This window comes from Canis lupus, chromosome 10, assembly GCF_011100685.1.
Source record: "Canis lupus familiaris isolate Mischka breed German Shepherd chromosome 10, alternate assembly UU_Cfam_GSD_1.0, whole genome shotgun sequence".
Lineage (NCBI taxonomy): Eukaryota > Metazoa > Chordata > Mammalia > Carnivora > Canidae > Canis > Canis lupus.
In genome coordinates, this window is record NC_049231.1 from 34176324 (window position 1) to 34188276 (window position 11953).

At 45.7% G+C, this 11953-nt stretch overlaps 1 protein-coding gene across 1 annotated transcript in view; it reads right to left on the reverse strand.

The window, feature by feature from the left end:
- The window catches only part of C10H12orf75 (chromosome 10 C12orf75 homolog), a 36965-nt gene extending 28337 nt beyond the window's left edge, over positions 1 to 8628 (reverse strand). The window contains exon 1 of the mRNA XM_038550809.1: positions 8514 to 8628. Coding sequence (XP_038406737.1) covers positions 8514 to 8559 — 46 coding nt within the window. The 5' untranslated portion in view covers positions 8560 to 8628. The remainder of the gene's footprint in view (positions 1 to 8513) is intronic.
- Positions 8629 to 11953: the final 3325 nt, after the last annotated feature.

An 11953-nucleotide genomic window follows, 5' to 3' on the forward strand; every position in this document is an offset into this window, starting at 1 on the left:
GGTTTCAGCTCAGGTTGTGGTCTCAGGGTCATGAGATCGAGCCCCACAGCAGCAGGCTCTGCACTTAAGACTCTCTCTGCCCCTCCTCCCACCCCCGTGTGCTCTCTCAATAAACAAATCTTTAAAAATAAAAAATGCATAGCAAACCCAATTTATTCAAGCATTCAAAAAACTTAACCTGATATTGTGGGGTCGAAGAAAGATATTTGGGCTTTGTCCCGTCTTTCTGGCACAAGACTTCTAAAACCTTTGGAATTTCCTGCATGATAAGGGTAATTGGAGCCTCTTCCATTCTAAAGAAGGGACTCTTAATGGGACCCAGGATAGCTTCAGGATGGGGACTGGTCATCAGAAAAGCCAAGCCTTGTTAGAAGCTTGGATCTTTTGGCCTCACCTCTGTCCCCAGGGAAGGAAGAGGAGCTGGGGATTGACTTACTCACCAATAGCCAATGATTCTATCAATCGCACCTCTGTAACGAACCCTCCATAAAAAAATACCCTGAAAAATGAGGCTCTGAGAGCTTCTCAGTTGGTGAGCACATCCTTGTGCCAGGAGGGTGGCATACCCCAACTGCACGGGGACAGAGATCCCATGCTCAGGACCCATGACTCCAGATAGCACTCTCTGCATCTCTCCATCTGGCTGTTTACTTGTATCTTTTATAATAAACTGGTAAATTTAAACCCATAAGCAAAATGCCTTCCTGAATTCTGAGCCATTCTAGCAAATTATCAAACTCAGAAAGGGAGCTGTGCGAATCCCCACTTTTGTTGCCAACTTGGATACAAGTCGGAGTAATCTAGGACCCGATACTTGGGACTGGAGTCAGAGGTGAGGGTATCTTGTGGAACCTTGCCCTTAAACTTGTAGCAACTAACACAGACTGCAGGCAGTTGGTGTCAGAAGTGAGCTGCATTGTAGGACTCCCAGTTGGTGTCAGAGAACTGGAAAATTGGATTGGGAAAAAAACCTCTCAGGTATTCTTCATGTTCTATAACAGGTTTTATAAAAATGGGGTGTCCTAAGAGGTCACTGAGGTTCTAAACCACCTCGAAGTGCTCTCTGAATCACACACCAAGACTGAACTGTACAGTACTTGCTACAGCAAATAATTATTTACACTCCTGGTATAGTTCATAAGCTATATTTCCTTATTTTCTAATTATATCCCATTCCCGAATAACTCCAGGAAAACCTTCTGCTTTAGTTTCATATGGCTGCTGTAACAAATCACCAAAGACTGGGTGGCTTAAAACAACAGAAATAAATACTCTCAGAGTTCTGGAGGCCAGATGCCTAAAATCAAGGTGTCAACAGATTCAAAATTCCACGCTGAGCATTCCTGCCTTGGCATTCTTCGGCCTGTGGCAAGGTGGTGCACACTCTGTCCTACCCATGTCCCCACATCACCTTCTCTCTTTTATAAGGACACTTATCATTGGACTTAGGGCCCACCCAAATTATCTCAAAATCCTTAATTACATCTGCAAAAATCATTTTTTCCAAGTATGATAACATTCACACATTCAAAGGATTAGGATGTGGACATCTTTTTAGAGACCATCATTGAACCCTCTATACCTTCTTAATCCTGTCCTCTCCCATCCCTTCAAAACCAAAAACTCTCTTTGGGGATTAAATTTAATGTAACATAACATACATCTCACAGACAGAAACAAAATGCTATTCCTTGTGAATAAAGCAAGCCAGCCCCAAGACACTGCATGGGTTCAGTAGTTTTAGGTAGATAGAACATCTTGGTTCCTACAGACAAATGTTCTTTTATAATCTAATCAGTCTTACAAGTTTAGAAGAGTGAGCTATACTGCCCATTATGTTTTCAGCGTTGTTCAGAGTCGTACATTTACCCTTTCGAGTTTCCTCCCACATGCCAAATTCTAATATAAAGAAAAGATCTATCTTTTTTAAAAAGAAAGGTCACATACATTTTTTCATTTGAAAAACTAGCCTATGGACACTTTTTTGCATCTCTGTCCTATTGCACTGTATAAAATTTATGGAATAGACTGGAAATATTCACAAGTAAATGAATTGCTAAGTTACGTTTTATATTGTATTTCTATCTTCCGACTGAGTGGTAATGATTTAAACACACGTACCAAAAAAATTAAAATTATTTACATGAAGAATTTCTAAAAAGCGCTGAAGATTTTTCATATCACTCAGTGTAAATGATCAGAAACATAAATGATTATGGCTCTTGTGAGAAATAATAAAAATATGCAGGAATGTCTTACTTTTTATTTGTTTTATAAAAGAAAAGAAAAGGCCCTCTGAGGCCTGTATAAACATAACTCCAGAAAAGATAAACAAAGCTGTCTTTAATTTTGACAGCTTGTGATGTCTCCTCTGACCCATAATAGTTCCAAAACTATGTCATAGTCTCAGTGTGGCCAAAAGAAGTAGAATAACAACTCTTAAGTTCATCCAAAGCAATGTTCTTTTTTCAAGAAGCCAATAAAAGAACAAGATTCGTAAATCATTTTTTCAATAAAGGAGAAAGAAAATTCAGGCCAATGTGTCCTAGAAATATAAAATTATGTTCATGAATATGGAAGCTCTTACAGAAAATCTCTTCATTTGCAGGTTGTTCTTGTTGAGTAGCTACACTTTGGGGAGCTAAAAATTAATAAATAAAGGCAGCCACGTAAGTACACACCTAAGGGAAGGCATTGACATCTGGCTGCTATATTATAATTTAAGCCACATCTATATGCGTGGTATGTGGCTTGTGACAGAACTGAATACGACTCACGCAGGTCACCTTCACACTCCTCCATGTGGCTGCAAGGTCAGGGCCAGGAACTGGGACTCCTGAACGTCTGAATCGGTCGCAGCACTGGTGTAAGCACCTGCACAGAGGCACTTCCGAATCTCCGTCACTCACCATCATCACTTCCAAAGAGGACCCTCCAAGAGCGTACTGATCACCTGCACCTTCCTACCTTCCCTTCAGAGGCAGCAGAACCTTTCAGTTGCCCAGGCATTAGTTTGGGTTCATTTTTATTTCTCTGTCCCATGCAGTCCATCCTGAGCCTGGCTGTCCCAGGGGTCTCAGACATCAACCACCTCCAGGCCCTTCTCACTGCCCCGACCCCAGACAGTCACTGCTGTATGCCCACTCTTTTCTTTTACACCAGACCCAAAAGTCGTTCTAATAAATAGCAGTGAGTACTTACAATATACGAGGCACTGTTCTACACCCTTTACTTATGTGAGCTCATTTTATCTTGGAGCAGGTTCTATTCTTACTCTCCCATTTTACAGTTGAGAAAATCAAGGTACAATTTAAGCAAGTTGCCCAAGGTCACGCAGCTGATAAATGACAAAAGTAGGATGTGAACTGGGGCCTTTGGGCATCGGAGCCTACCCTCAACTCTGAGGCTTAGCTTTCCTGTCTGTCCTCTTCGCTCTCTATTCTAAATGCTCTTCATTCCCAACACCCTATAACCAATGTGAGCTACCAAATCCAGTCAGGCCAGACCTACGGCCTTGAAATGCACAGAGCCCATTTCAGTCCCTGTGATTTCACACAGCACTAAGAATGCCCTCCCTTCCACTATCTGCTTATCCAAACATTATCTATTCTTCAGAATCAAATCAAGTGCCACTTCTTCCAAGCAGGCTACCCTGACTACTTTTGGTTTTATTTTATTCTCTCAATTGCTCTTATCAGCCACACAATTTAGGACTTAGTTCTGTATCTTGTTTCCCCAATATATTCATTCATTCAACAACAGCAAAAAATTTCTTTGAGAGCCAAAAATTCCATTGAGAGTTTGGATGCCAGTCTAGAGACTGAGAGTACAGCTGGGAACAAGCCGCAGGAGGCTCTCATGAGGCCTATATTTGGAGGAAGGGAACAGAAGAGGCAATAAATAAATAAACAAAATATCAGCTCTCCAGCAAAGTGTTTCAAACAGAGAGAAAACATGAGTGAGTTCAGCAGGTTTAGGGAATAGAAAGAAGGATGGTGGGGTTGGAGTCTAAGGGTGGTAGCAGGGAAATGCACAAGATGCAAGTGACTTCTTGAACGCTATCAACAAAATTTTATATTATTTCCTCCATCTGGCCTAGATTCATGCTAAGCACAGTGGCAACATCGCAGATCTACCAAAGCATTTATAGATGTAAAGTAAGGCTGGACCATACAGCTACATCAAAAGAAGAGAATGCAATTATCTAGCTAATTGAGGATGAAGAGAAAACTAATCTAAATAATTGGATCCAAAAGGATTGTATTAACTCCCCAGGTACACTGACAAAATAGGATAATTATTAAACTTCTCCTCTTCAGACTATTGTTATATAAATAGCAGAAGAACCATTACAGAAACATTCTGATAATAAACTGCCAGAGTTATGAACAGACAGTTGCCAGTTACGTATCTCTGGTAGAAAAACTACAACTAAAAAATTCAATCAACTCTCATGAGCAGAATACTTCTGAAATAAGTCCTCTGCTGCAAAGAATTTCTACAGCCTTAGCCTGCACTGAAACAGGCTATTGTAGATATTTGGAACCACCCAAACTTTTCAAGGGATTTTCTGGTTTACCTGAAAAGAGACTGTCTGGCTTATGTTACAGACTGGCTTACCCATCTGTATGTGCGGGTATACAGACGGCAACGTGTTTAGATCATTAGCTTAAACGCAGGGCTGCTCATTTCTCTGCCTAGTTAAAAAATATGTTCTAGGAAAAACAAGGGGACAGAGAATCTGATTGCTGAGAGAGGTGGGGCTAGAGAGCAGAGAGAAACAGAGCAAGAGCTCCCTGCCTTATGGAAAATGCAACACTTTTAAAATGGATTCTTTAATCCAGATGTTTCTCTACGGTTTAGGATCTAGACTCTAGACTATGCAGGAAAAATGTCCTGAATCTTCAGTGAACGTAAAATATAAGAAGTCCTCCCAATACAGTTCTAGGTTGGGGGAAATCAAATTCCTACACTGAGAGAGTGATCTTAGTAAAACATGAAAATGGAGAGAGCTCTCGTGCAATCAAAATGGTCCTCATGACCCCATCTGGACCGACAGCTCAACTCCTTCCCGAAGTTTCTCTGGTTAAACTATATTCTTCAACATCTCCTGGACACCTGGCTGATCAATGTACTCTCATCCTGTGCTCTGCTACCATTCTCCAACGGTCAAGCTTACCTAGACTATCAGCTTCTCAAGAGCATGGAAGTTTGAGTTCATCCAACCGTCCATTGCTGGCTGCCCAACCTTTGCCTCAAAAGTTCTTAGTCAAGTACAGTGCTCTGCGTGTAGCAGTGCAATGGATATAAACTTACAGTTAGAAATCTTTAGGACAACTCTAACTGGAATCATCCAGGGCCTGAGTGATCTAGGAACTGATTTCTTATGGCTGTTTGATCATTTTACCACATATCAGTTTCCCCACATATTAGACATACAGAATCAAGTTTACTCAAGCACACTACTAAATATCAATTTGTCATATTAACCAGTTTTTCTACACAAAAGCCAAGAAACGCAGTTGTTCAGGTAGCTCAGGGAAAGGGGATACAGTTATCTCATTTTACCTGAGTTACTTGGAGAATTAAACAGGGCTTATAACGGAGATTTCAGGTTTAAGGGTATTATTATAATGTACTAATTCACCCTTTGAAAGTAGATTTGCCATGTTCTTGTAGAAAAATGTTCAGGGAAAGCCATTTCACCTTCGATGTGGTAATATTCCACTACTCTGGAATAATTATAGTTTACACAGTGCTTTCACTCTGTAACTCAGAAAAGTGAAATGGAATGCAATGCAACCAGTACAGAGCCAAAGTGAAGCTTGAGCCTCACTCTCCAGGCTCCAAGTTTAGCACCTTTCTCACCTTTTCTCTGTATTTTTTTTGTTTATGTATCTATGGCTGGATGGATGGATGGACTGATAAATTGTTGAAAAGCTTAAATATAACTACTGGATTGTATGTATGTGGGACATTTCAGAAGTTGAGCATCGTAAGTACCTGGAGGACAGGGACAGCATCTATTTTTTTAGGATTATTTATTTATTTATTTATTTATTTATTTATTGGGGGGAGGAACGAGCAGAGGGAGAGGGGCAAGCAGACCCCACACTGAGCATGGAGCCTGATGTGGGGCTCAATCCCAGGACACTGAGATCATGACCTGAGTCGAAACCAAGAGTCAGATGCTTAACCAATTAAGCCACCCAGGCATCCCAGGGACACATCTATTTAATGCATTTATTTCATGCCACTTGGGTTCAAGACCACAAGTATGCAACTTGGTCCATAGGGTATCCAATGCAGATGTCAAAGTTCACGACTGAAAAGACATTCAAATATCTTTGCACTGAGGTTTATTTTTCTTCATCTTACATGTTTCATCCTGATGCACTTCCTTTCTGCAACTGAAGTCCTACCACCAGCTGATAGAAAATTTCTAAATAACAATGACCAAAACTCCAAAGCCAGCCAGCTGGACTCCAGCAAGGAAATGTTTAGAGAATGACTTCTCAAAAGACCAGGGCAGATCCATCAAAGAGGTGATGCAATAAGTCCCTCCTCATAATGTTTTCTCCTTAATGCTTTACAGTCTGCACTTGCTATCTTGCTCTTCCCTGAACCAAAAGTAATTTTTAGCAAAGAGCAAGCCAGAGGAGACAACATGCTCTTACACGCATTGCTCTTCATCAGCAAAACAGAAGCTACTCAACAAGAAGCTGTGCATTTCAAGTGTTTTTTTTTTTTTCTTTCAATATAACTATACTTTTATGTAATAAGGGATGTGTATCTCAGGGGAGAAAAAAGGTCAACCAAGTATCTGTAAGGAGAATCAGATTTTCCCATTTCCTCATATCACCATTTCCAAATGACCTTATCATCATCTGATTTATCAATGAAACCCCTCCCTCCTACCCCCAAATCTGACAAGCAGTTTGTTAATAAATAAAAATGTAAATGAACTAACCTAGCTCCACTGCAAAGAAAATGTTACAAATCTTTCTATGATTTTTTTAATGCGGATAATAGTTCTTAGCCCTTCTAAAGATGGGGTGCTCATGCGGTGGATTGCATGGGGCCCCAGTAGCTGGTAGACTGAGAGATACAATGCATGGCGCAGGATGTGGCCCTGATATTGTTCCAGGTTTCCATGCAGAGTTTTCTGGCCACTCTCAGAATCTTGTTTGCCCTTGTTGGCATAAGATGGTAACTAAGATAACGAACTTGTCTTGCTGGAGATGGAAAAGATATGTTCCCTGCCGGCTCCTTGCATATCACAAGGAGGAGAATTTAATTCAAGATTGTAAAGATTATCTGTAAGAGATCAACTTTCCAGTGAATTATTACCTGGGTTCATTCACAGCTCTAGGATGAGAACCCCACCACATTTCAGTATCTTCTCGGAAAACAGAGTATTCCATGTGTGGTTACGGACAAAAAGGAAAAAAACAATCCTGGCCAATTAACGGAGTAGATTTCCACATTTGATTCCACTAAGAAAATACCAAAATCAACATTAAAATAAATAAGCAAGTCAGACTTGAATTTTAGGCTCCATCTTCCCCAGAGGTCTGGGTGAAGGGAAGTGAAAGGCCCAAGGTCACAAAGTTATTGACAGGGCATCCACACCCGTCTGCTAGGAAATACTGCAGCATCAGACTGCTGTTTGCTGGTGGGGATAGGATGTGGCATCTGATATCTCTCATTTGCAGGAGATAAGAGTTCTTCATCCATAAGGATTCTAAAATAGGCCAGCAGGTATTACTCAAAACAGATCCAGATTCCTAAACCGGGAGACACTTGCTCGGTTAAGAAGGAAGGGCTGAGTTTTGGAATAAGTCACTTAACACAAAGCCTGGCTGACTGGGGAAACCTAGGAGATCTCGCCTGCCAATCAACAGAATGAAGTGATGTAAAAGAAGTTCAAATATATACATTTTTAATGAAAAATACATGAACAGATCACTGCTCCATCACACTCTCTAAAACATCCTTAATACTGCAGCTTCCGGAGAAATCCTGTGAGCAGCCCAGCGGCTCTCGGGCGTCAGGACAGCTCGGACGAACCTTCAGAGCCCCGCTTACAGTTCTTCCCACCCAACTCGCTTCCCCCCCAACCAGCAGCAGCAGCAGCAGCAGCAGCAGCAGCAGCGCGAGTCGTGAACTGCTCTGCTGCACTTTCCTGCGGCAGCGTCGGGTTCCGAGGGGCCGGCGCCAGGTCCGGGGGCCGCGCGAGGAGGGGAGGAGCGCCTGCCCGCCTCCCCCGCGGATCCGCGCGCCCGGGAGGGTCCCGGCTCCCCGCCGCAGGGCCCCCCCGCGGGATCGCCCCGCAGGCTCCCCTCGTCCAGTCGTGACCGCCCCCGCGGGGGGGGGGGGTGCCCCGCTTCGGTCGCCCCCAAAGCGAGCCGCGTGCCCGCCTCCCGGTCCCGAGCGCGCCCTCCCCCGGCCGGGCCCCCGCCGCGCCCCGCCCCGCCCCGCCGCCCCGAGCCCCCGGCGTCGCCCCCGCTCACCTCGGCCGGTCCCCGCGCTGGTGGCCGTAGAGTTACCGCAGCCCATCGCGCCGCTGGCCGGGCGAGCGCTCGGGAGCCGGCGGCCGCGGGCGCTGGGGGCGGAGACGGAGGCGGAGTGCGGCGCGCCCCGAGCCGGAGGCCGGCGGGGGGCGCCCGGGCCGGGGGGGGGGGTGGCCCGGGGCGCGGGGGGCGCGGGGCCGGGGGGCGCGAGGCAGCCCCTCCGCCGCCGAGGGGCGCGGCCAGGGCGAGGCGGGCGGGCGCGGGCGCGGGCGGGGACGGACACCGCGGGGCACCCCCTCCCCGGCCGCGGTCGGGGTCCCCGCCGGGCCCACCCGTCCCCCCGGCAACCGCGGCGCCCGCCAATCCCCGGCGTCCCCGGGCTCTCCGGCCGCGCATTGGGCGGCGCTAAGAGGGGGCGGGAGTTTAAAGTGGGCTTCGGGGCGCGGGCGAGGCGGGGGCGAGGCGGGGGCGGCGCCCACCCGCCCCCCTGCCCCCGGCCCCTCCCCCCCCGCCCCCCCGCCTCAGGGCGCGGGCGGGAGGGGCCGCGGCAGACTCGCCCATCCTGAAAGGTACTCGGGTCTGGAGCCGACCCCAAAGCCATCTCTGCTTTCGCAGGAAGCTACGGCGCCTCTGATCCCCAGGGATCCCCTCGGGCTGGCCGGGAGCCGAGTCTCCCTGAGGTTGGCCGACCCGCCCGCTCCACGGTAGCTGCACCCGCCGCAGTCCCGACGCCTGCCCGACCTCGTGGCACCACGGAGCTGCGAACTCACCGGGACCCTGTAACCTAACATTCGGGCCAGTGTCACTGGAGTCACACTGGCCGAGCTACAATCCCTGCTCTGCCCTTAGCAATTGTGAGACCTCAGCAAAGTTACTTACCCCATTGGTGTATCCGTTGTTTTACCTGTGAGTAGCAGTAATAAGTCAGGTCCGTGTAAAGCACCTAACACAGAGCCTGATCCTAAATAAATGCCAGCTATTCCTGTTCTTAAGTCCGTTGGAATCGAATACAAATTCCCTGCAGGGAAGGACTATCTGATTTATCCTCGAGTCCTCCTGCCTCCGAGTACAGGCTCTCCGGGTGTGTTGAGGGCAGCCCGGGTGGCTCAGCGGTTTAGCGCCGGCCGCAGCCCAGGGCCTGAACCCGGAGACCCGGATCGTCCCACGTCGGGCCCCCCTGCGCGGAGCCCGCTTCTCCCTCTGCCTGTGTCTCTGTGCGTGTGTGTCTCTCATGAATAAATAAATAAAATCTTTTTTAAAAAGTGAGTGTTTTGTGAGATGAATTCAAGCCAGGAATTAAATCTCCATTTTAAATCCACTTAATATTTATAGAGAACCTAGATTGTGCCAAGTCCTCTGTTAAAATTCGGTTCCAGTGATACAAACATGTAGGAGACAAGCTAATCAGGCAGACAGATCATAAACAAATTAATTACAACATAGTGGGGATAGTGACAGAGGAATACAGGGTGCTATGGGAGCCCAGAGGATGCTGGGGTTCCTGGTTAAAAGAATTTTCTAAAACAAAACCGTTGTATTTAGTGACAACGTTGACCTAGAACCGAGGTCCTGGCAGACTGTTGAACATGACCTTTGAGGCAGTGGTGAGCATGGAGTGATCTTCTCATTCAGGGTACACCATCCCTCATTTGAAAATATGCCTGGGCATTTCCTGAGATGGTAACTATTCTTGGGCAAATAAGGGTGCTTCTGAGCTGTCTGACTTCTAGAAACACTGTTTCTCCAGTTTGGCCTCCAGCATCTTTGTTCAGTGACTCCTTACAAATCCAGAACTGGTTGGAATAGCACGAGTCGAGGACTATCAGACAGCCAAAGGAAATACCCTTGCTTATTTCTGTGCTGACGCTGGACTCCAGCCCTAAGACACTTGCAAGAAAGAGAAAAACAGACCTGGACATCCAGTCAGTGGCCTGACACTGCAAGGCCTTTGTATTCTTCTGTTAAACACAGTTGCACAGAACAAATATCAGACAAGGCCACCCTCTAACTCTGAGGAAGTGAAACCAAAAATAAGACCACTCAGTAATCCTGCCTGAGTATGACAAAAACAGGGTCACTGGCAAACTAGAAACACAGCCTCACTCAATCCTGCCTAACATGAATGATCTCCTGCTTTCCTACCACTGACACTTTCGGCCCCATTCCAGACTTCCTGCCTCATAGGTGAAATTTATCAAGAATATCCCATCATAGAATTGTCCCTGCTTCCTGACAACATCCAATCCAGAAAACAAAAGTCCTGCTTTCTTAAACCCCAACTGTAACCAACTAACTTGAACCCACATCCTAAAGAATCTTTTCTAACACCCCATTTTATTGAGATGTCTCATGGTTCCCTGTGGTGTGCATTCTCTTTCACTTCAATAGCAACAAACCCAACTTGTCTAACTACCAGGGTATTCCTGGTGGTCTTTGGTTGGAAGACCTTGACCCTTGTAAATGATAGGTGCTCTGCCTTATAAGGTTATAGAGTGTGTTATCTATTCAGCCTTTCAACAAACACTGAATGTTTCCTTTGTGCTAACCACTTTTCTAAATGTTTGAGATATAGCAGGAAACAAGGCACAGAGGAAAAATGTAGTGGGAGGAGACAGATCAAAGTCAAATAAAAGATAATTTTAGATACTCTAAGTATGATGGAAACAAAATAAAGCGGAGGACTGTAAGAGGTGCCTAGGGGTAGAGGGAGAGGTGCTATTTGAGGTAGGATCATCAAGGAACACCCCTCCAAAGAATGGATATTTTAGCGGAGGTGTGACTGATGTAAAGAAATCAAATATGTGAAGGCCAAGCAAAGAGCATCCCAGGCAGAGGATATGGTGAGTGCAAGAGCCCTGAGGCAGAAACATGCTTGAGTATGTTTCATACACAGAAAAAGAAAAGGCCAGGATGACAGGGCCAGAGCAAAGATGGAGAGGGGTATTTGGGGAGATAAACCAAATCACAGTGGATATGATGGGCTTTGTAAGGAGTTAAAAAAAATTTTTTTTAAGATTTTCTTCTTTTAGTTACTTATTCATGAAAGACACACAGAGAGGCGGAGACACAGGCAAAGGGAGAAGCAGGCTCCCTGTGGGGAGCCAGATGTGGGACTTGATCCCAGGATCCCAGGATCACGACCTGAGCCAAAGGCAGAGGCTCAATCACTGAGCCCCCCAAGGGCCCCAGGAGTTAAAATGTTACTCAAAGGGCAATGCAAACTCATTTGATGAGACAATGTACACAAAGTTCCACATAAAGTGTCAGACACAGTAAGTGCCCCATAGATGTCAGTCCTGTCTCTAATGTGGAGTGAAAGAATAAGTCTAGCATCTCCTTTTTCCTTTTTAGGAATCTATTTTATTTTTATAAACCGCAGTTAATTGGATTTGGATGTTTTCAAAAACAATGAGTCAAAAGAAAATCATTAATGCATGTCT